The 21,349-nt window shown below is 38.0% G+C and overlaps 1 protein-coding gene across 2 annotated transcripts; it reads left to right on the top strand.

Moving 5' to 3' along the window:
- The first annotated feature begins 29 nt into the window (after window positions 1-29).
- On the top strand, window positions 30-20,738 carry LOC145482569 (uncharacterized). 2 transcript variants are annotated; one of them, XM_081461164.1, is made up of 2 exons: window positions 30-130; window positions 15,164-20,738. In XM_081461164.1, exon 2 carries the CDS (start codon window positions 15,292-15,294, stop codon window positions 20,182-20,184), a length of 4,893 nt encoding a protein of 1,630 aa, XP_081317290.1. In that variant the 5' UTR covers window positions 30-130; window positions 15,164-15,291; the 3' UTR covers window positions 20,185-20,738. The 2 variants fall into 2 exon arrangements, 1 of the variants encoding a protein (XP_081317290.1); XR_014048779.1 differs by lacking the exon at window positions 15,164-20,738 and adding an exon at window positions 6,160-8,781 and having other exon boundaries at window positions 40-130.
- Window positions 20,739-21,349: the final 611 nt, after the last annotated feature.

Raw genomic sequence — 21,349 nt, 5'->3', positions numbered from 1 at the left:
CTTCTCATCATGGAGAAAAGATTGGGTACCAGTTTAGGAATGGCTTCTCTCCATTTGGTCGTGGTATTGTAGTTTTGGAGTTCTTTGGAGTGTTGTTGCTCGCTTTATTGATTCGTTTGCTTCAGTAAAGGTAAGAGCTATGCTTAAATACTTAAATCATGACGAAAAAATGTTAGTCCATGTTGTAATCTCTGTTTTTCGGTCTCCATTCATCCGTTTAACTGTTGCTGTGGAAAATGGCGAGCAAATTAGAAAGGGAATGTTGGGAAAGCGACGCCACTTAATGAAACAAACTAAGTACAGCATGTTAGCATTGTCTTTGTTGATAAGCTTACTTTGGCAGCGTTATTACTCCTGAGCTCCTGTTAACTCGAAGGTATTTTTTTAAAGTTGAAGTTCCTAGATCAAAAGGATTGTACTGTGTATCGAGGGTTTATACACTTAAGCCTACCTTACCTAGAAACTGAAAGTTTGTCAGCAATTTCGCTATAAACTAAAGCAATATCGCTGCGAGAATGATCAGTTTGTACGATGGGATCACTCAATTACACTTGTTCGACAGAAACCTTGCGTCAAAATGCGGTTATGTTTATATTGAGTCGAGAACCTCGAATAGCAGTAACAAACTTAAATAACATTTATTTCGTTTAAAGGTGTGTTTTAAAGCACCGCATTTGTAGAGGTAATCACATGATTTTGAGTGCAAGTTGGAGTAAATAAGCACAAGTAAATTTTTCAGAGGCTAACAAAATTGCACAACCTGTAGGGCAAGTGCAATTTATAGTCAGAAAAATTTACAAACTTGTGCTTATTTTGGGTGATCCTCAGAAGTGCTGGGAAAACGTCCAATTACCTTTGACTATCTTCAGAAGACTTTGAGTGACCTTAGTCCTCCTTCAAAATACCTTAACTTCCTTTTGCAGTTCTTTCATTTCGTTCCCTGTATTTGGGGGAATTTTAGGTTTTAAAAGTGAACAGAAACTTGCACACTGGAGTTCTGCATATTTAATTTATTCAGCTTCTACAGGACTGCCAGGAAAAGAAGTGGCCACTATTTTAACACAGTTGAAATACAACTGATCTTAAAATAATTGGCTTGTTTTTGTTGTCTTTCTGATTTATGACTTTCATCTTTCTTTCGCTGCGTTATACCAGACTTCGTCAATTTATTAGAAGTCAATATCGGAAATCAGTCGATTCAATCAATATCAATTGATATCAATTGCTGATTGCTATCGGTAATCAATAACAATCGATAACTCACAGGAAAATTTCTTTATCAACTGCTATCAATTTCCAAAAATGGACAACAATTGATAATTCCTATCAAGTGTTATCTATTAAACAAAAATTGACAGTAATTACCCGGACTATTCAAAGACAACTTTGTTAGTGTGTAAAATTATAATAATACCTGGAACAACACAAGACACACATTCATGACATAGTCCAATAGCTCAATAGTTTGAAATATGCACCTCAACCCAAGCTTGAGATATGGCATGATGATGGTCTCATGGTTAGTGTGCTTGACTCTGTAGCAAGTGGTCCGAGTTTGAACCCTGGCCAGGGCCATTGTTTTGTGTTCTTGGGCAAGACACTTTACTCTCATGGTGCCTCTCTCCACTCAGGTGTATAAATGGTTATGGGCAAGATAAATGCTGGGGGTAACCCTGTGATCGACTAGCATCTCACCCAGGGGGGAGTAAAAATACTTCTAGTCGCTTCATGCTGCTGAAACCGGGATAAGCTCTGGCCTGATGAGCCACTTGGCTCGTATGCAGACTTTACCTACCTGCCTGCCTGCCTGCCTACCTACCTATTATTACAATGATTACTATCGTTATCAACACTACAGTGAAACCTGTCTTAAGTGGACACCCTCTATTAAGTGGACACCAGGTTGAGTCCCAAAATTTTCTTCCTACATTTACTATGAAATAAACCTGCATTCAGTGGACACCTCTGTTAAGGTCATTCCCTAGTATTGCATTGCACATCCCTACTGTGCATAATTTCACGTGTGATTAGCGCACGCACATTAAAAAATGGCGGTTTTTTCTTTACAGCTGGACCTCACCATAGAGGTAAATCGTCATTTACTCGCAAACGAGTATGGTGACCTATCATTTTTTTTGTTGTTTTAAATTTAGTAATAAATTTCTCTGCGTAAAATAAATATGGACCAATTCTCAGTGTAGAACAAAAAGCAATCGTTGGAAACGTGAATTTAGCAAGCAATCGTAACTACAATCATGGTGCTATTATAAGGATTTATACGGGTATAAACAAGGTGCTTTTGCTCCTAAATGAACATGGGGACACCTCATTTTTATTTCAAAATTTAAGTTCCTATAATATAAACAATCAATAAGCAAAGTTTCACAAAAATCTGAGTGCAGGTTCTATTTCAGCGAAATAACCTTAAGCAAACGCGGACACCAATATTAAGCCATTTTGCTGCACAAAACCTGCAATAAGCAGACACTTCAAGGGCTTTTTACTTCTGAAAGCTCAGCTCAGACTCCTTAACATTGTTCAGTGATGTCGTTTTAAAGCTAAGCTGATTATTTCAGATTGATGCATTGACTGACTGAACATTGTGCTATGAGCAGTCTTTGATCTGACACTGTGTTACACTGAGTTACAAAAGGATTAATAATTAAATATTGTTGCACAATATATTAGAACCTACTTAGAGCGGACACTAGGGAGGCTCCCATGGGTGTCCGCTTAATACAGGTTTCACTGTATGACTTTTATACAAGTCCCATTATTCACAGGTCGAGGCCTTGTTTTATGAAGACAAGAAATACAAAAAACTGCTTCTTCTTTTTCATGTGTTGTTCCTGTTGAATATTTCTGACGACAAAGTGATTACTGCTATGCCACTAAATTATATTTTTCCTTCTGTCCTACTCCAAGATCTATTCTTACGTTTCTTCCTAATGCAAATAATTGAAATCACTAGGACACTGACTCTGTAATGTTGTTTATTTTGCTTCACTCACAACTCACAACTTTATTCCTGATTGATTTTCATCCATTGGTATCAGCAATTGATATCAATCTTCGATTGCCTGGGCTATACCTGGGCTATGCCTGGGCTTCACGTATTGTATTTTGTTGCACAGTGAAGAACTTATTTGATTTCTTGTTTTCAAATTGGTTTGTCCTTGTATCTTTCGCTTTTATTTGCCATTTGTTTTCTTAGATGTTAGCCATTATAGTATTGGAGTGGAAATTCTGTTATATTTTTGGTTTTGCTAATGTCCTCCAAAGTCAAGTAATTAATTTGTTTCACCTATTCAATTTTTTCAGCCTCTGTTTGGGCATTTTGTCGTGTGGCAAAGAAGTAATATAATTTCTTATTTCCCTGCCAGGTTTACATACGTGTATCAGGTTGATTTGTTTTTGTTGATATTGTTTTAATATTTTGGCCCTAATCATTTATTCAACTTTAAATAAACAATTTCTTGAACCTGATGTTGTGTGTGAGGTTACTGTACATATGGTTTATTTTTAGCAGTCACTCTCGCTCTGAAATGTTAAAAAATCATATAGGGATTTAGGATTGGGTCGTGTACAATTCATTTGAGTGCCAGTGGGTTAAAGATTAATTTATTTTGTTTTTTTCTTTATGACTTATTAATGAGTTTCTAAAGATCTCGTAAGCGGCCATCCTCTATAGTTTTACCATACTGTCGCTTACAAGAGGTCATTCTTGTAAGTGACCAACTCTGGTTACAACCACCTTTTCCAATTCCCGTGGTGTTCAGAGAGCTTCGACTGTATCAGTCCTACATGTATATATCAGAGCTTATCCTGGCCCCCTGACCCCAGGACATACACTGTAGCAAGCATTTATTTAATTGAGAATGAATGTTGTTGTTGTTGTTGTCGTCGTCGTCGTCGTCGTCACATCATCATCGTCGTCATCATCATCATCATCGAGCTGTTAATGAACAGTATACAGTCACACATTTGCTACACTTGCCGCTGGTGGCAGGGACAATATATATGTAACCTCCTATGCAGACATTCATTTGGCTTGTTATACATCTCTAAACAAACTTCTGCTGAACAAACAGCAGATTTCTTTCCTTGTGTCCATAGAAGATAAGTTGGACAGAGAGTACCTGGAGGTTACTAAGATCTAGCCAATTGGTGCCATATCATTGTTTTAATAAAATTAAAGCCAGTCATCTTTCAAGGTGATCAATATGACTGCTACTATTGTGTGTCACTTCAAAATCAATGACAACACTTGTTAAATAGACGCTTGTTGGTAGATTTACAAACACTTCACATTTACGTAGCATACTCGTTGAAAACCCAGGCCTGTGCAGTATTTTGGTGTCTTCAATTTTTTTTTTCAACTTCCAAGATAAGATTGGTTAAAACAAAATATTGTAACATAACTTTAATATCGTACTCCAGGAAAAAGAAGCGACAACAACAAATTATCATGTCATGCATTACCCAAACACTGTACAAGATCCATGTAATAAAGGCTTTATGGTATTTGCTAAGATTAATTGAGGTGACAGTACAATAAAATGAATGACAATGATATTTGAACAATTTTAAAAGCAGTATCAAAGTCTACAAAGTGCAGGCTCTCTGCAGTCTTCCAGCATTCTGAAGCATGCAGTAACAGGTCTACATAGATACATGTAGCTGTTTGTTTCAGCAGACATTCAGCAGAAATAGCCAATAAAGTGCAAGATTATGGTTGCCAAAATGTTGCACTATATGATGTTGCAAACATATTTTCATTTGATAAAATTTATTTTCGTTCCATAAAACATGATTTCACTTCATCAAATGTATTTCCATTGGATAAAAAATTATTTTCATTTGATAAAATATATTGTCATTTAATCAAGTATATTTTCACCCAAAAATATACTTTCATTTGATAAAATAATATACATGTATTTACAAAATACATTTATATCATGAATTTTAATTCTGGTTTAATAGTTGAAAAGGAAATTTGTTTTTTCTAATTAAAATAATTTTATTGAACAAAAAATATTATAATTTTATTCAATAAAGTATGCAGGTATTTAATTTGATAAAATATACTTTCATTCGATAAAATTTGAGAATTTAGGAGTGAATGCCTACAAAAATCGACCAAAATCACCGATAAATGGCACAAGTCAAAAAATTGATTTTGCCTGGATTTTGCCCACAGATAAGTGTAGGTCCTAATAAGAATAGAAATGGAACATAGTTAGTTTCTGCTAATGCAGCCTTCTTTGGTAGAAATATGCCATAAATGATTTTGCTCTGATTGGGCTCAAAATCTACTTATGGTGTTGCTGAATTTTCTGAATATTTCCTTGCTTTGCACTCTGCACAACAGCTACTTGAGAATCTTTCAATGGATTTTACAATTATTCAGCTCAGGTCTTCATGGTATGACTAAGTGAAAAATAAAATAAATCGAAGTTAGTTATGAACCCAAAATAAGTTCAAACAATTTCCCCAGAGATATTTGTTGACTTTCAAACAGGTGGGTGTATAGTTAACCCATAGAAAGTGTTTTTATGGCATTTAAACATATAGCCCATAGAAAAATATGGCGACATTTTAGTGCTATAATTTGCTTTCAGCACATTGTCAAATTTTGTGTGTCTGTTTGAGCTCGTTTTGGGCTCATAACTAACTTCGATTTATCTTATTTTTCGTTCAGTCGTACCTTGAAGACCTGAATTGAATATAGAAATCATTGAAGTATTCTCAAGTAGCTGTTGTGTGGTATGCGATGCGATCAAATATTTAGAAAATTCAGCAAAACTGGAAGTAGATTTTGAGCCCAATAGTGGCAAAATCGTTTTTCGCAATTTTTTTGCAAAAAAAAACCTGTATTGGCAGAAACTAACTATGGTCTGTTTGTTTTCTAGCTAGAGCCAATTATGGGCAAAAAATGAGCAAAATCGATTTTTCGACTTGTGCGAGTGCTTGGTCTATATTTGATAGGCAGTGGTTCTTAGGAGTTCTCCATATCAAGGAGTTTAGCTACATGTAGCTTCATGTTGTGGGTTTCATTGCTCTCATTTTTGGATACTGCTGGTAGTCTTTTCGTAAGGTGGTGGGTGACCTTGATGCTTAGGAATACTGCATTTCAATCTTTCTGGATCTTGTTAGTCGCTGATAGCAGAGAGTGATAGAGTCCAAAGCTTGGTAGCACAGTGACTCCACAAAGTATGATAAGGATGGGCTGGTACAGTTTTTTCAAACCGATGCCAAACCAAGTATGATACTGGCTTGTTTCTTTGATATGGATATCGCTACAGTACTGAGGCATCACTGAGTGAAGTGGTAAGTCACTTGTTTTGCTTGACCAAATGCAAGGTTGTCTCACTCTGTAAATGTTGATTTTTGTTCAGTGCTCAATAGTTGCATCAACAACACAGACAAAAATAATCAAAGACTTCAATTTATCAAGGAGAACATTGTTAATACATGTAACTGCTTCACCTTTTTTACTCACATTTCAGTTCTCCGTAACACTGCACACAACTGTGCTCTTCCGTCAATATCAGTACTGTGGCATCACTGAGTTAAGTGGTAAGTCACCAGTTTTGCTTGACCAAATGCAAGGTTGTCTTATTCTGTAAATGTTGATTTTTGTTCAGTGCTCCATAGCCGCATCAACAACACAGACAAAAAAATCAAAGATTTCAGTTTATCAACGAGAACATTGTTAATACATCTAACTGCTTGACCTTTGTTACTCACATTTCAGTCCTCCATAACATGTGCTCTTCCTTCAGTACTGACCAGAGGAATGCTGGCTCAGGAATGGATAAAGCATGCCCAGGTCACATGGAGTTTCAAAAGAATCAACACTTTTCGGTTGTATAGATGATATTTTCTGATGTGACTTTGGTATCACGGGTATGGACTATTTGGAATCGGTATTGACCTATCCTTAAAGTGTGTGTTTTTGTGGAATTGTTTACTCGTTCTGCATGTCAAAAAGTGTTGATTGTTATTGGTTGTTTTGTCACCAGTCAATGGTACAGCATGTATGCTAAGTTTACAATCCTACATGTAAATGTATTTGTTGATGTATAGTGAGATCAGCAGAGTGTCACCAATTTATCATACCATCTGCCCACTTTTTTTTTGGTGGCCAGTTGCTTTCAGCTGTCACTGGTTGCAAATTTGGTACGCTGCAATATTCTTCAAGGGCAAAATTTATTATATTGGTAGAAATATGTAGTGCAAGAGAAACATTGCAAGAACAAATGTTTCTTCGTAGGAAACCTCCTTTCTCCACAGTCTAGTGCATAAATTACACCATAAACTGAAGAGGAATGATACACATAAAAACACATCCCTTCACAGATGTATGATTCTTTGATTCTGTGTAAGGGTACTGTAATAAAGCTTCCTATCTCTTCACCCCTCTAGACCCTAGACAGGGGTACTAAGTGCAAATTTGTTGTTGTTGTTGTTTTTTTTTTTTACCATTCTTGAAAATCCAGCATTACCATAGTGGCTGTGGTTTCAGTCTATATGCCACAAGGATTTTGCCAGAGTGTGCTGTGAACTCTGTGTTATGACTGCTGCCCATCGAAGAGCAGCATGAGCATTGAAGAGTAGCCTGATCTATACAATTTATGGAACATGTAGCATGCACTTGGTCCTTTTGTAAGAGGTACCCCAAGAACCTTAGTTTTATGGCCTATAATATAGGATTGCCTGATAAAGCTACCCCATGGCCTGAAATGTTCATCTTATAATGGCATCAACTTGATTGTTGATAAGTTCATAAGGATGGTGAATTTTAAGCTCGGTAATGAAATGTGAAGGTGAATTAATCAACATGACACGAGCGTGGGACAAAGAAAAATTCTGAGTCCCCAACAGGAATCGAACCCATGACCTCCCGAACACCAGGCGTGCGCTCTATCCACTGAGCTACGAGAACTCATGGAGAGCAAGGTCATTTAAGGTAATTCCTCTGAAATAAAAGTGACAATAGATTTTGGTTCAAACTTTGTCCGCTGAATATTTGTCATATGATAACTTCAATTTTGAAATAAAAAAGGGGGGTGCCCATGCTCATTAAGGAGCAGTGAGGCATTGAAAATGCCCCATTTTTGCATTATTTAATGCTTATTATAAGAACGCATTCCCAGTAATTGTAACATCTTTGTAAGCCTGGACTCGTAAGAACACGCATTAAACTACAGTCAATACATTGTGTCGGACCATAAATAAACGTTTAAGTTTGATTCAGACAGAAAGCTAAATCCTTGATTAAAAATTTGAACCAAATTTCTTGACGTGGCTACCGTCTACAAAATAGAAAAGACCACAATGTATTTGCTATTTTTCTTATTCAATTTTCAGCAATAGAAATTAGATCAGTCTTTTCTCACGCAAAGCTTATGATTAGTTGATTACAACGACTGGAAAAAAAATTGGGGTGCCCATGCTCGTTGGTGAACTAGAGCCATTTTTCAACTGACAGAGCTCAATATCAAGGCAAATCCGTCATGTTTTCAATATGCCGTGCACAACCGCGCACTAATGACGCCATAAATTATGCGCAGTAAGGATGCGCAATGCAAATGTGAGGAATGACCTTAACTGAGTTCATACTGTATATGACAGGTGTCCTGCATACTGCTAGGATCAACGGTATCGCAGTCATCGTGAGTAGTGATAAGTTAATAAAGATGGTGAATTTGAAGGTCAGTAATGAAATGTGAAGGTGAATTAATCAACATGACATGAGCGTGGGACAAAGAAAAATTCTGAGTCCCCAACAGGAATCGAACCCATGACCTCCCGAACACCTGGCAGGCACTCTATCCACTGAGCTACGAGAACTCATGGAGAGCAAGGTCATTTAACTGAGTTCATATATGACAGATGTCCTGCATACTGCTAGGATCAACGCTATCGAAGTCATCATGAGTAGTGATAAGTTAATAAAGATGGTGAATTTGAAGGTCAGTAATGAAATGTGAAGGTGAATTAATCAACATGACACACGCGTGGGACAAAGAAAGAAAAAACAAAAAACAGGTGTCACCTTCACATTTCATCACCGAGCTTAAAATTCATCATCTTTATTAACTTATCACTACTCACGATGACTTCGATGGCATTGATCCTAGCAGTATGCAGGACACCTGTCATATATGAACTCAGTTAAATGACCTTGCTCTCCATGAGTTCTCGTAGCTCAGTGGGTAGAGCGCCCGCCCGGTGTTCGGGAGGTCATGGGTTTGATTCCTGTTGGGGACTCGGAATTTTTCTTTGTCCCACGCTCGTGTCATGTTGATTAATTCACCTTCACAACTTGATTGTTGTCAATATCAGACCACCTTCCACAGTTAAATCTATAGTCTTCTACTCTCTTTGGAATGGTCTGCGGAGAACCTTGCAGCATACGGGCAATATCCAGATGCAACAGAGGCTTCTTAGGTTTTCCAAGAGTTCCTGAATCATGACCTTCCTACCCCATTAACAGTAACCGAACGTGGACCTACATTTATACACCTTATTCCAAAATGGCCTCCATCTTAGCGTTTTTTTGTTTACTTGCAAATTAGCCCTTGTTGCCTCGTTTAAGGGAAATATTCTTTTGAATTTCGAGTTTAAGAATGAGGCAACAAGGGCTAATTTGCAAGAAAACAAAAGAATACTTAAATGGTGGCCGTTTTGGAATAAGGTGTATATATTAGGCTATACTGGTGGCTCCCAGCCACATTTCTTCCATCTTTTTCACCAAAGAAGTGTATTTCAGAAATGCATGAACAAAGTTTTTGGAATGTATTCAGTACTAGCCAAATGTTTATGACACCATCTGAAACACTTCTAAGAACTGATAAAGTCACGTCTAAATGATTAAATATCACTACTGCTGAGGGAAAATCTTACATTCTTACATCTTACATCTTGCCATTCAAACCATTGTACTCGCAGATGTTGGGCAGATGAGCAAGAGCTAAGAAAAACTCATGCCACATGCAGTCAGTCAGAGCAGTCACCATTTTTAAGCTAAGCAACCAGGTTTAAGGTTACTACACGATTTTATTGAAAATATTAATATTTTATTGAATGAAAGTATATTTTAAAAATTCCAATGAAAACGTCTATAGAATTAAACTGTTCTACATACAGTGTATGTATACAGTCCAACTATTAAACCAAAATTAAATTTTTTTTTTTTATTATTGAAATAGGAAAATATATTTTATCCCACGATTTCCAATATACTAATATTGAATTTTGCAACATTTTGGAAACAACATGAGATAACCAATAGCTGAAAAATGAGGGAAAATCCAGGGAAAATGGGCTGGAGTTCAGCATACATGTACACATGTTTATAACTCGAGGAGAGTCAAATGTATTCAAAACTGGCCTGTCCAGATCTGATATTTATTTTGAATTTTGATTATTGAATGTGCAATCAGCACCAGTAGACCTGGCAATTATTTCGAACTTGACACTTATTTTGTAATTTTATTTCAAAATCATCTTGTGCAACTCTGACAATTAATTTCACTTGATCTTGCTGTCATGATTTGCAGTCATGATCTGACAAATCACAATAATCACCTGACTCTAGCAAATTCACAAGCGTTTTGTTTAATTTGCTATGACTTCCCTTTATGTCCAGCACTATGTATGATGTATACTTGCCATCATCATGTGAATACCAAAACACGCAGGTTGAATTGTGTCTGGCAAATCATGTCACTAAACATGATTTGCCCAGCATGATTTGTCTGCTTGACCACAATCATGTTTCTGTGTGCATATTAACTATTAATAGAAGGTTGCCAATTATCCACATCTGCAATCTCACTCTAACTTAATACAGCCATGTATCTCTATAGGTTTCACCATGTCCACGAAAACTGGCTGACTAATAATCTGAGGCATGATTTACAAATCACAACAGGCGACTTTCATTTTGAAAATGCAGGTCTACACACACTGTGTAATGAAACTGGCTGTAAACTCAGCCTATCCAATGCAACATTCAATCTGCACCCACCATTTATTAAAATCTGCCTGCCCAAATCTGACATTTCAAATTACACGTCGCCATTCTAAATTACTTCTGATTAGTATGTTCAGTGTTGTCTGTAAGATTTGAAGTAGCTGGAAAAATTTTAATATAGCTGATGAGTAACCACTGAGTGCCAAAGGGGGGGGGGGGGGGGAGAAGGGGGTCCAGGGACTTGTTCCCCCGTGAAATTTTTTGAAATTGGAGGTCCTGGTTTCCTTGATTCTGTGCACAAATTTTGATTATCTTAGTGACTGTGACTATTGGCTGATTTCTTCAAATCTTGCAGCATTTTAAAGCGTGTCAGCTTTCGCTATTCAGCTTTCGCAATTTTTTCCTGGTCTTTCAAGGTTTTTTCAAATGGATGTTTACCTTGTCTTGAATGGATAAATGTCGTGAGAACAACGTAATATTTTTTTCTGAACTTTTTGAAAGGGGAAGATTTTTTTTTTCCAGAAGCAGTGGCTGAAATAAACAGCAAGTGAATGGCTTTTTAAAGAGGTGTTTGAAGAGGTATCCACGGGAACAGAACAGCTATTTCCTCTGTTTCCTAACTTGCCACAAAATTATCTCTCTTCTCATCTTCACTCCTGAATTTAGAGCTGCTGTTTGTTTACAGACCTGGAAATTGAAATTATGACTTTCATGATTATTACAACCTGTCGTATTTTTTGTTTGTAAATATTTACCTTCCACTTCTCCTGTTTTCTTTTTTGTTTCCACTCCCGGCACTCCAAAGTATTGCATTAATGACGCTTGGTGTTCCATTGTGCTGTTATGAAATCTGTGCGTGCATTAATCCTTGCATGCAATGCGTGGCAGAAAACATGCGCTGAAAAGGGACAGGTGTGGATTCCAGATATGTAGTGAATTTATTTCAACAACACAGTGATTTCTCAGTAAAGAAAAAAAAACAAAAAACCACAATATCGCCACTTAAATTTTATTTTATAAATTATGTATCAGCAACCAGATTATGTTTACGTCAGAAAATTACTTCCATTAATTTATCCACTTTAACCAAAAAACTAGGTTAACTCATTTCCCTTGATATATATATATATATATATATTTTTTTTTTTTTTTTTTTTCAAAAAAGTAGCTGTCGTGTATGAACAAATCGCCAATTTGTTCTGCTGGCTGTGGGCTGTTAGGGACAACCCTGGTACATGTATGTTCTTGATTTAAAAATGATGTTATGTCAATTACTCTTTAGTGAAAATTGATCAATGACACACTACATTGTACTTGGGGGATGTTAAGAAATAATGGAACTTGAACAAACAATATCTCAATATCTCAAGGACCTACAGAACCTGTAACTAAAAGCTATCACCAGTAAAGTGGGCATGGAAGAAAAAGGTTGTTCAAACAGATATGCACTGTACATGTACATGTATGAAGAAATGCTCATTACATATAACATGTACATGTACGAGTAAAAGAGTTAAAAAGAGAGCATACGTACAAGTATTACAACCTCTTTACTTTTGTAAACACAAATCTTCTCTTTATATGCTGGTCTGTGATCATTTTTTAGGGCAGTTTTGAATTTTCTTACATCTCTCTTTTTGTATTGGTGTATTTTTTTACTCCTGGTCACCTGAGTGCACACTCATGTTTCATTCATTTTCACTAATGTCACAACAGGATTTAATGTAGAATCATTGTCATCAAAAATTCAGTGGGATCCCTGATCTTTGATAATACAGTTTTAAAAAAATAAAATAAAACAACAGCACCCTACTTCACGTTTTGTATGAAATACAGACTGTTACGATCAGACCATAATTGTTTTGCCTACCTGCAAGCAGATTGGATTCTTGAACAACTATAGAATGCAAGATCGTCTGTAGGATCCCATTTCTAACCTACACTTCCTGATCAGTCTTATTCGGGATCTTGACTAGGTTCCTACTCCTATTTACATTTAGGATCCTGATTAGAATCCTAATCCTATTTAGCAACCTGATGTAGATCCTAATCCTATTAGAGATTCTATTCAAAATCCTTTTCAAGATCATATTCAGGGTCCTATTCAGGATCCCATTCAAGATCCTAAACCTTCTCAAGATTCTATTCAAAATCCTTTCCAAGGTCCTTTTTAAGATCCTTTTCAAGATCCTATTCAAGATCCTTTTCAAGATCCTATTTGAGATCCTACTCAAGATCCTTTTCAAGATCCTATTTAAGATCCTTTCCAAGGTTCTTTTCAAGATCCTGTTCAAGATCCTATTCAAGATCCTTTCAAGATCCTTTCCAAGGTCCTTTTCAAGATCCTATTCAAGATCCTTTCCAAGGTCCTTTTTAAGATCCTTTTCAAGATCTTTTTCAAGATCCTATTCAAGATCCTTTTCAAGATCCTTTTCAAGATCCTATTCAAGATCCTATTCAAAATCCTTTTTAAGATCCTATTCAAGATCCTTCCCAAGGTCCTTTTCAAGTTCCGATTCAAGATCCTTTCTAAGATCCTTTTCAAGATCCTATTCATGATCCTTTCAAGATCCTTTTCAAAATCCTATTCAAGATCCTATTCAAGATCCTTTCCAAGGTCCTTTTCAAGATCCTTTTCAAGATCCTATTCAAGATCCTTTCCAAGATCATTTTCAAGATTCTTTCAAGATCCTTTTCAATATCCTATTCAAGATCCTTTCAAGATCCTTTTCAAGATCCTTTTCAAGATCCTATTCAAGATCCTTTCAAGATCCTATTCAAGATCCTATTCAAGATCCTTTCCAAGGTCCTTTTCAAGATCCTTTTCAAGATCCTATTCAAGATCCTTTCCAAGATCATTTTCAAGATTCTTTCAAGATCCTTTTCAATATCCTATTCAAGATCCTTTCAAAATCCTTTTCAAGATCCTTTTCAAGATCCTTTTCAAGATCCTATTCAAGATCCTTTCAAGATCCTATTCAAAATCCTATTCAAGATCCTATTCAAGATCCTACTAAAGATCCTATTCAAGACCCTTTTCATAATCCCATTCAACATCCTATTCAAGATTCTTTCAAGATCCTTTCAAGAGCCTATTCAAGATCCTTTCAAGATCCTTTCAAGATCCTATTCAAGATCCTATTCAAGGCCCTATTCCAGATTGTAATAAAGATCCTATTCATGATCCTCTTCAAGGTCCTAATCCTTTGCCAGATCCTATTCCAGATCCTAATCATTTTCAAAAATCTTATTTGAGATCCTATTCACAGTGTTAATCTTTTTCAACTTCCAAATCTTATTTCGGATCCTTTAAGAAATCGTTTTCATGATCCTTTTCATGGTCCTAATCTTATTCCAGATCTTATCCGTATTGAATTCCCAGACCTGTCACTTATTTTTGAAATACATTGGTTGTTTTACACCAATTAGTTATTTTGAATGCATTATTCGTTACAAATCAGTCCATCGAAACCTGACGTTAACTTATGCTATCAACCCACTGTTTATTTACGATTTACGCCAAATCTGACATTTAGTTTGAATTTATCCTGTGTGTGACAACAGTCTCTCCAGACTGGACATTATTTGATTTCATCATTTTTATTTGAAAGCAATATACTCAGCATTTATTTTGAGAATATGTGGTAAAAACGAAAAAAAAAAGTGGCATACGAACCGTAAGACGATTATGTCTTCTCTGATCTATTACTGAACAGACGCACGGCAACATGGAGTCTATTTGTTGATCTTAACACCAACAACTGATGATAAACATAATTTTATCAAATAGAGTCCATGCTGTCGTGCTGCTGTTCAGTAATACTGTAGATCACAGTTGTCGTCAAAATGTGGTAACAACAACAAAGCACCATACGAGCGATAGCTGCGTGTGTCACTGATGTTCTTATCATATTTTGACGTCTTCTGTGATCTATTACTGAACAGACGCACGGCAACATGGAATCTTTTTTGTATACAACAAAGAAACCAACAAATGTTAAAGACGTCATCTATGCGTCTGTCCTCCAATTGGTCATAAATAAGAGCCAATCAAAATGGGAGAATTATTTGACTTGTCACATAAATAAAATAAGTTAGCCTTCCTTGTTTGGTTTTGTTAAAAGTTATCGTAGTATACAACGGCGAGTAGAATATTTATGTTTTTGCCTTCTTCAGTTGCTAGGGATGCGGCTCAGTGTCCTACCCGGTAGTTTACAAAGTGGTGTTAAGAGGCGAATTGAAACCAGGAAAACGTGAGACTTTGCTCATCGGAAAAGTAAACTGGAACTATTCAGTGGAGCATAATGAGTGCAACTAAAGTAGTGACAAGCCCTGTAATTAGTTGCGAAGGAATCTCCATCAGTTTCCAATGCAACCAATGTGACGTGTCCTTTACCAACGAAGAGCATCTAAAGCAACATCAACTAACACACTCTGTGGGGAAGCTTTTTGAAAGTAATCAGTGTGAAAAGGGTTTTCCACAGGCAGGAAGAGTGCACGAAAACAAAAGAATACATGCGACTGATAAACCTGTTGAATGTAAGGAGTGTGGAAAAAGTTTTAAACACTTAGCAACCCTTAAAGTACACGAAAGATTCCACACAGGAGAGAAAACATATCAATGCGACCAGTGTGATAAGTCATTTACCCAGGCTGGCAATCTAGAACAACATAAAAGAACGCACACAGGAGAGAGACCTTTCAAATGTAACTACTGTGACAAATCATTTAGACAGGCGGGACATCTAAAGGAACATGAAAGAATACACACAGGAGAAAAACCGTTTAAGTGTAGGCAGTGTAACAAGTGTTTCCGTTGGGTTAACACCTTTAAGAAACATATAAAAGAACATGATGGGAGTGCCTCACTTCAGTGTAGCCAATGCGGCAAGCGCTTTGAAGTTGCTGAGGCACTAAGGTCATATAATCAAATAGACACAGAAGAGGAAGGTTTTCTGTGCAACCAGTGCGAAAAAACGTCGACCGAGAAAAGACAACTAAGGCAATATAATACGACAGACGAAGATGAGAAGCCTTTCGAATGTAAACAGTGTGGCAAATGTTTCAGTCGGGCGCGCAATCTCAAGGAGCATGAAATTGTGCACACTAAAAATAAGCCCCTTAAATGCGATCAGTGTGGCAAGTCTTTTAAACATGCAACAACTCTAAGGTCACATAAACGTTTACACACGGGAGAAAATCTGTATCAATGTAACCAGTGTGACAAGTCGTTTACCCAGTCAGGAAATCTGAAAGTACACAAAAGAACTCACACTGGAGAGAGACCTTTTAAATGCAGTCAGTGTGGCAAGTCATTCACTCAGGCAGGGCATCTGAAGGAACATGAAGGAACACACGCAATAGGAAGACCGTTTGAGTGTACCCAGTGTGGCCAGTGTTTTCGATCGGTGAGAAATCTTAAGGAACACGGAAGACTGCACGATGGAAATAAGCCCATTGAATGTGATCAGTGTGGCAAGTCTTTTAAACATGCGGCAACTTTAAGGCTACATAGACGAATACACACGGGGGAGAATCTGCATCAATGCGAGCTGTGTGGCAAGTCATTTACCCAGTCAGGAAATCTTAAACATCACAAAAGAACTCACACTGGTGAAAGGCCTTTTGAATGCAGCCAATGTGGCAAGTCGTTTACCCAGGCAGGGCATCTGAAGGAACACATAGGAACACACGCAGAAGGAAGACCGTTTGAGTGTAATCGGTGTGGAAAGTCTTTCCGTCGGGCAAGGGGCTTAAAGCAACATACATGTAAACTGACACATTCTACAGAGAAAGAGTCACTCGAATGTAACGAGTGTGGTAAGCGTTTTGAACAGCAGCAAAGCCTTTTACTACATGAAAGAGAACACCAAGAACACACAGATTTTGAAGGCAATCAGCTCAAGACTTCCGTTGTGCAAACAGGAATTGAACAGCAGCAAATTACCAGAAAAAATGCAGCTGGGGAGCGTTTTGAATGCAATCAGTCTCAGCAGTCATTTAATCAAGTAGTGCATTTAAAGCAGCATAAAACGACACGCACAGGGGAGAAGCCTTATGAGTGTACCCAGTGTGGGAAGTGTTTTCGTTCGGCAAGTAAACTTAGGGAACACGATAGAGTGCATGCTGAAAATGAGCCCATTGAATGCGATCAGTGTGGCAAGTCGTTCAAACATGAAGTAACTTTAAGGTTACATAAACGAATACACACAGGAGAGAATTTGCATCAATGCGACCAGTGCGGAAAGTCATTTACCCACTCAGGAAATCTGAAAGTACACAAAAGAACTCACACTGGAGAGAGACCTTTTAAATGCACCCAGTGTGGCAAGTCGTTTACTCAGGCAGGGCATCTGAAGGAACATATAGGAACACACGCAGAAGGAAGGCCGTTTGAGTGCAATCAGTGTGGACAGTCTTTCCGTCAGGCGAGGGCCTTAAAGCAACATGCATGCAAACTGACCCGTTCAACAGAAAAAGAGTCAGTTGAATGTAACAAGTCTGGCAAGTGTTTTGAAGATGAACAAAGCCCAGTACTACATGAAAGAGAACACAAAGAAGACACAGATTTTGACAGAGATCAGCTCGAGACGTCCATTGTTCAGACAGGAAGTGTGCAGCAGGAAATTACAAGGGTAAATGCAGCTGGGGAGCGTTTTCAATGCAGTCAGTCTCAACAGTCATTTCATCAGGTATTGCAGTTAAAGCAGCATAAAAGGACACGCACTGGGAAGAAGCCTTATGAGTGTACCCAATGTGGAAAGTGCTTTTGTTCGGCAAGCAAACTAAAGGAACATGATAGAGTGCATGCTGAAAACGAGCCCATTGAATGCGAAGAATGTGGCAAGTCGTTCAAACATGAAGTAACTTTAAGGTTACATAAACGTATACACACAGGAGAGAATCTGTATCAATGCGACCAGTGTGGGAAGTCATTTACCCACTCAGGAAATCTGAAAGTACACAAAAGAACGCACACTGGAGAAAGACCTTTTAAATGCAGCCAGTGTGGCAAGTCGTTTACTCAGGCAGGGCATCTGAAGGAACATGTAGGAACACACGTAGAAGGAAGACCGTTTGAGTGCAATCAGTGTGGACAGTCGTTCCGTCGGGCAAGGGCCTTAAAGCAACACATATGTAAACTGACACGTTCAACAGAGCAAGAGTCAGTTAAATGTAACAAGTGCGATAAGTGTTTTGAAGATGAGCAAAGCCTAGTATTACATATAAGAGAACACAAAGAAAACGTAGATTTTGAAGGCAATCAGCTAGAGACGTCCATTGCTCCGACAGGAAGTGAACAGCAAGAAATTAACAGGGAAAATGTAGCTGGGGAGCGTTTTGAATGCAGTCAGTCTCAACAGTCACTTAATCAGGTAGTGCAGTTAAAGCACCATAAAAGGACACGCACTGGGGAGAAGCCTTATGAGTGTACCCAGTGTGGAAAGTGTTACTGTTCGGCAAGCAAACTTAAGGAGCATAAAAGAGTCCATGCTGAAAATGAGCCCATTGAATGTGATCAGTGTGGAAAGTCGTTCAAACATGAAGTAACTCTAAGGGTACATAAACGTATACACACGGGAGAGAATCTGTATCAATGCAACCAGTGTGACAAGTCGTTTACCCAGTCAGGAAATCTGAAAGTACACAAAAGGACGCACACGGGAGAGAGACCTTTTAAATGCAGCCAGTGTGGCAAGTCGTTTACTAAGGCAGGGCATCTGAAGGAACATATAGCAACACACGCAAAAGGAAGACCGTTTGAGTGCAATCAGTGTGGACAGTCTTTCCGTCGGGCAAGGGTCTTAAAGCAACACATATGTAAACTGACACGTTCAACAGAGCAAGAGTCAGTTAAATGTAACAAGTGCGATAAGTGTTTTGAAGATGAACAAAGCCTTTTACAGCATGAAAGAGAACACAAAGAAGACACAGAGTTTGAAAGAGATCAGCTCGAGACGTCCATTGTTCAGACAGGAAGTGTACAACAGGAAATTAACGGGGAAATTGCAGCTGGGGAGCGTTTTGAATGCAGTCAGTCTCAACAGTCGTTTAATCAGGTAGTGCAGTTAAAGCAACATAAAAGGACACGTACTGGGGAGAAGCCTTATGAGTGTACCCAGTGTGGGAAGTGTCTTTGCTCGGCAAGCAAACTTAAGGAGCACGAAAGAGTACATGCTGAAAACGAGCCCATTGAATGTGATCAGTGTGGAAAGTCGTTCAAACATGAAGTAACTCTAAGGGCACATAAACGTATACACACCGGGGAGAATCTGTATCAATGCAACCAGTGTGACAAGTCGTTTACCCAGTCAGGAAATCTGAAAGTACACAAAAGGACGCACACCGGAGAGAGACCTTTTAAATGCAGCCAGTGCGGCAAGTCGTTTACTCGGGCAGGGCATCTGAAGGAACATATAGCAACACACGCAAAAGGAAGACCGTTTGAGCGTACCCAGTGTAGAAGTACACATTCAACCGAGAAGCCCTTTGAATGTGAGCAGTGTGGGAAGTGTCTTAAAGATCAACCAGGTTTAGCACTTCATGAAAGGCGACACAAGGAAGCTACCTTTGAAAGTGATCTGTGTGAGACTTCGTTTGATCAAATACCGTGTGTGGGTAATGTACAACAACGTGATCGAGCAGATTTAGAGAACCACAACAGGATACACACCAACAAGAAGGCTTTTCAGTGTGTTCAGTGTGGAAAGGGTTTTAAACATCCTGTAACCATGAAGTTGCATAAACGAATACACACGGAAGAGAATCTGTATCAATGCGATCAGTGTGAGAAATCGCTTACCCTCTCAGGAAATCTGGAAGTACACAAACGAACACATACAGGAGAGAGGCCTTTTGAATGCAGCCAGTGTGCAAAGTCGTTTACTCTGGCTGGACATCTGAAGGAACATATAAGAACGCACACAGGGGAAAAACCCTTTCAGTGCAAACAATGTGGCAAGTGCTTTGGTCGGGTAAGAACACTGAAACTACACGAATTGGGGCACAGTGAAGAAGGTTACAGTGAGGAAAATTATTATGAATGCAACCAGGGAGGAGAACGTTCTACTCCAGAAAGACAATTGTCTGAACATAACGAAGCACATATCCCAGAAACTTCTTGTGAGTATGATGAGCAGGAGAATTGTTTCAGCCTCCATGAACTTTTAAGCAATATTACAGAGCAGATAATATAGCACGTGTCTTTAATGCCAGGAATGTTCGCCGTTATTAGGTAAAGGTAGTTGAACGTGAGTGGAAGGAACTGTCGTGTACTTGACTCTGGGATAATGTGCAGGTAGCAATTCAAATTCATGTGAACAATCCGTTTTTGTAAAGAAACCGTCATGCGTAGATTCTATTGAAGGATCAAGTCCCAGATACAATTTTTCAATCACGCAGCAAATACCAGCGAACTAATCAAACAGCCGGTTGATGTTCTCGATATTACTTGTCTTATTGTGTGAGATGTCCTAAACAGTGAGAGAAAAGTTTCACCTAAGCACTAGGTGCAGCAGAAATCGAACGACGCCATCTCGCTTTCAGTTCTTTTTTTATCGTACGAAGTCCTGTTTTTCATCTCGTTGCTATAAGTTTATCTTTTTTATAGTTGTTATGTAGTTTTTCTTTGCCTTTCCAACATTATATACTATTTAAAGTCTTGAGTAAGATACAGGATCGCTCTCAAAACCACTGATGTGGTGAATGTACCCTGCTCAAAAATTGTTATTAAATTGTTATCGTCATAGTAGCAACACAACATATACGTGAATAATACAAATACTGACCGCGAACTCTATATACCGAGTTTTGAAATAGTTCCGCGAGACAAATTAACGGTCGTAAAAGTGATGGGATTTACTTTTACCCACGTAGTAATCTTAATTGTAAAGTATGCGAGGAGCTTATGATTGATAGGCTCGAATGTTTATCTGTTGAAATAAGGTCCTCATTCTCGGTCATTTCTTGTCAGTACCTGGTATAACCTCCCAATTCTCCTCCTGACCTGTTTAATTAACGATTTTCAAGCTTCTAATCGGAAGCTCTACCTTGTCGGTGATATGAGCACAAACATGTTACCTAGGTGCAGATAGCAATTCTTTCAAAATCGTCGATGTTTGGGAAGTTTTTGGTCATACTCAACTGATAACGGAGCCAACGAGAATAACAGCTCATTTTCAGTCCTTTCAAATTGACCTATGCATAACTAATACTCCTGATACAATAGAGTGTGTGCATTGTCACGCAATACAAAATTACATTAAAAACCATTCAGTGGACAAAGTCAAGAAATTGTGATATTATAGACGATAAATAAGGAAGGCCGTTCTCCAATATGGCGGCCGGAAATTATTGTAAACG

This window comes from Orbicella franksi, chromosome 3, assembly GCF_964199315.1.
Source record: "Orbicella franksi chromosome 3, jaOrbFran1.1, whole genome shotgun sequence".
NCBI classification, from domain to species: domain Eukaryota; kingdom Metazoa; phylum Cnidaria; class Anthozoa; order Scleractinia; family Merulinidae; genus Orbicella; species Orbicella franksi.
This window is presented reverse-complemented; position numbering and strand designations above follow the sequence as displayed.

Coding starts and splice junctions, on each gene's coding strand:
- LOC145482569 (XM_081461164.1), top strand. CDS start 15,292: ATGAGTGCAACTAAAGTAGTGACAAGCCCTGTAATTAGTTGCGAAGGA.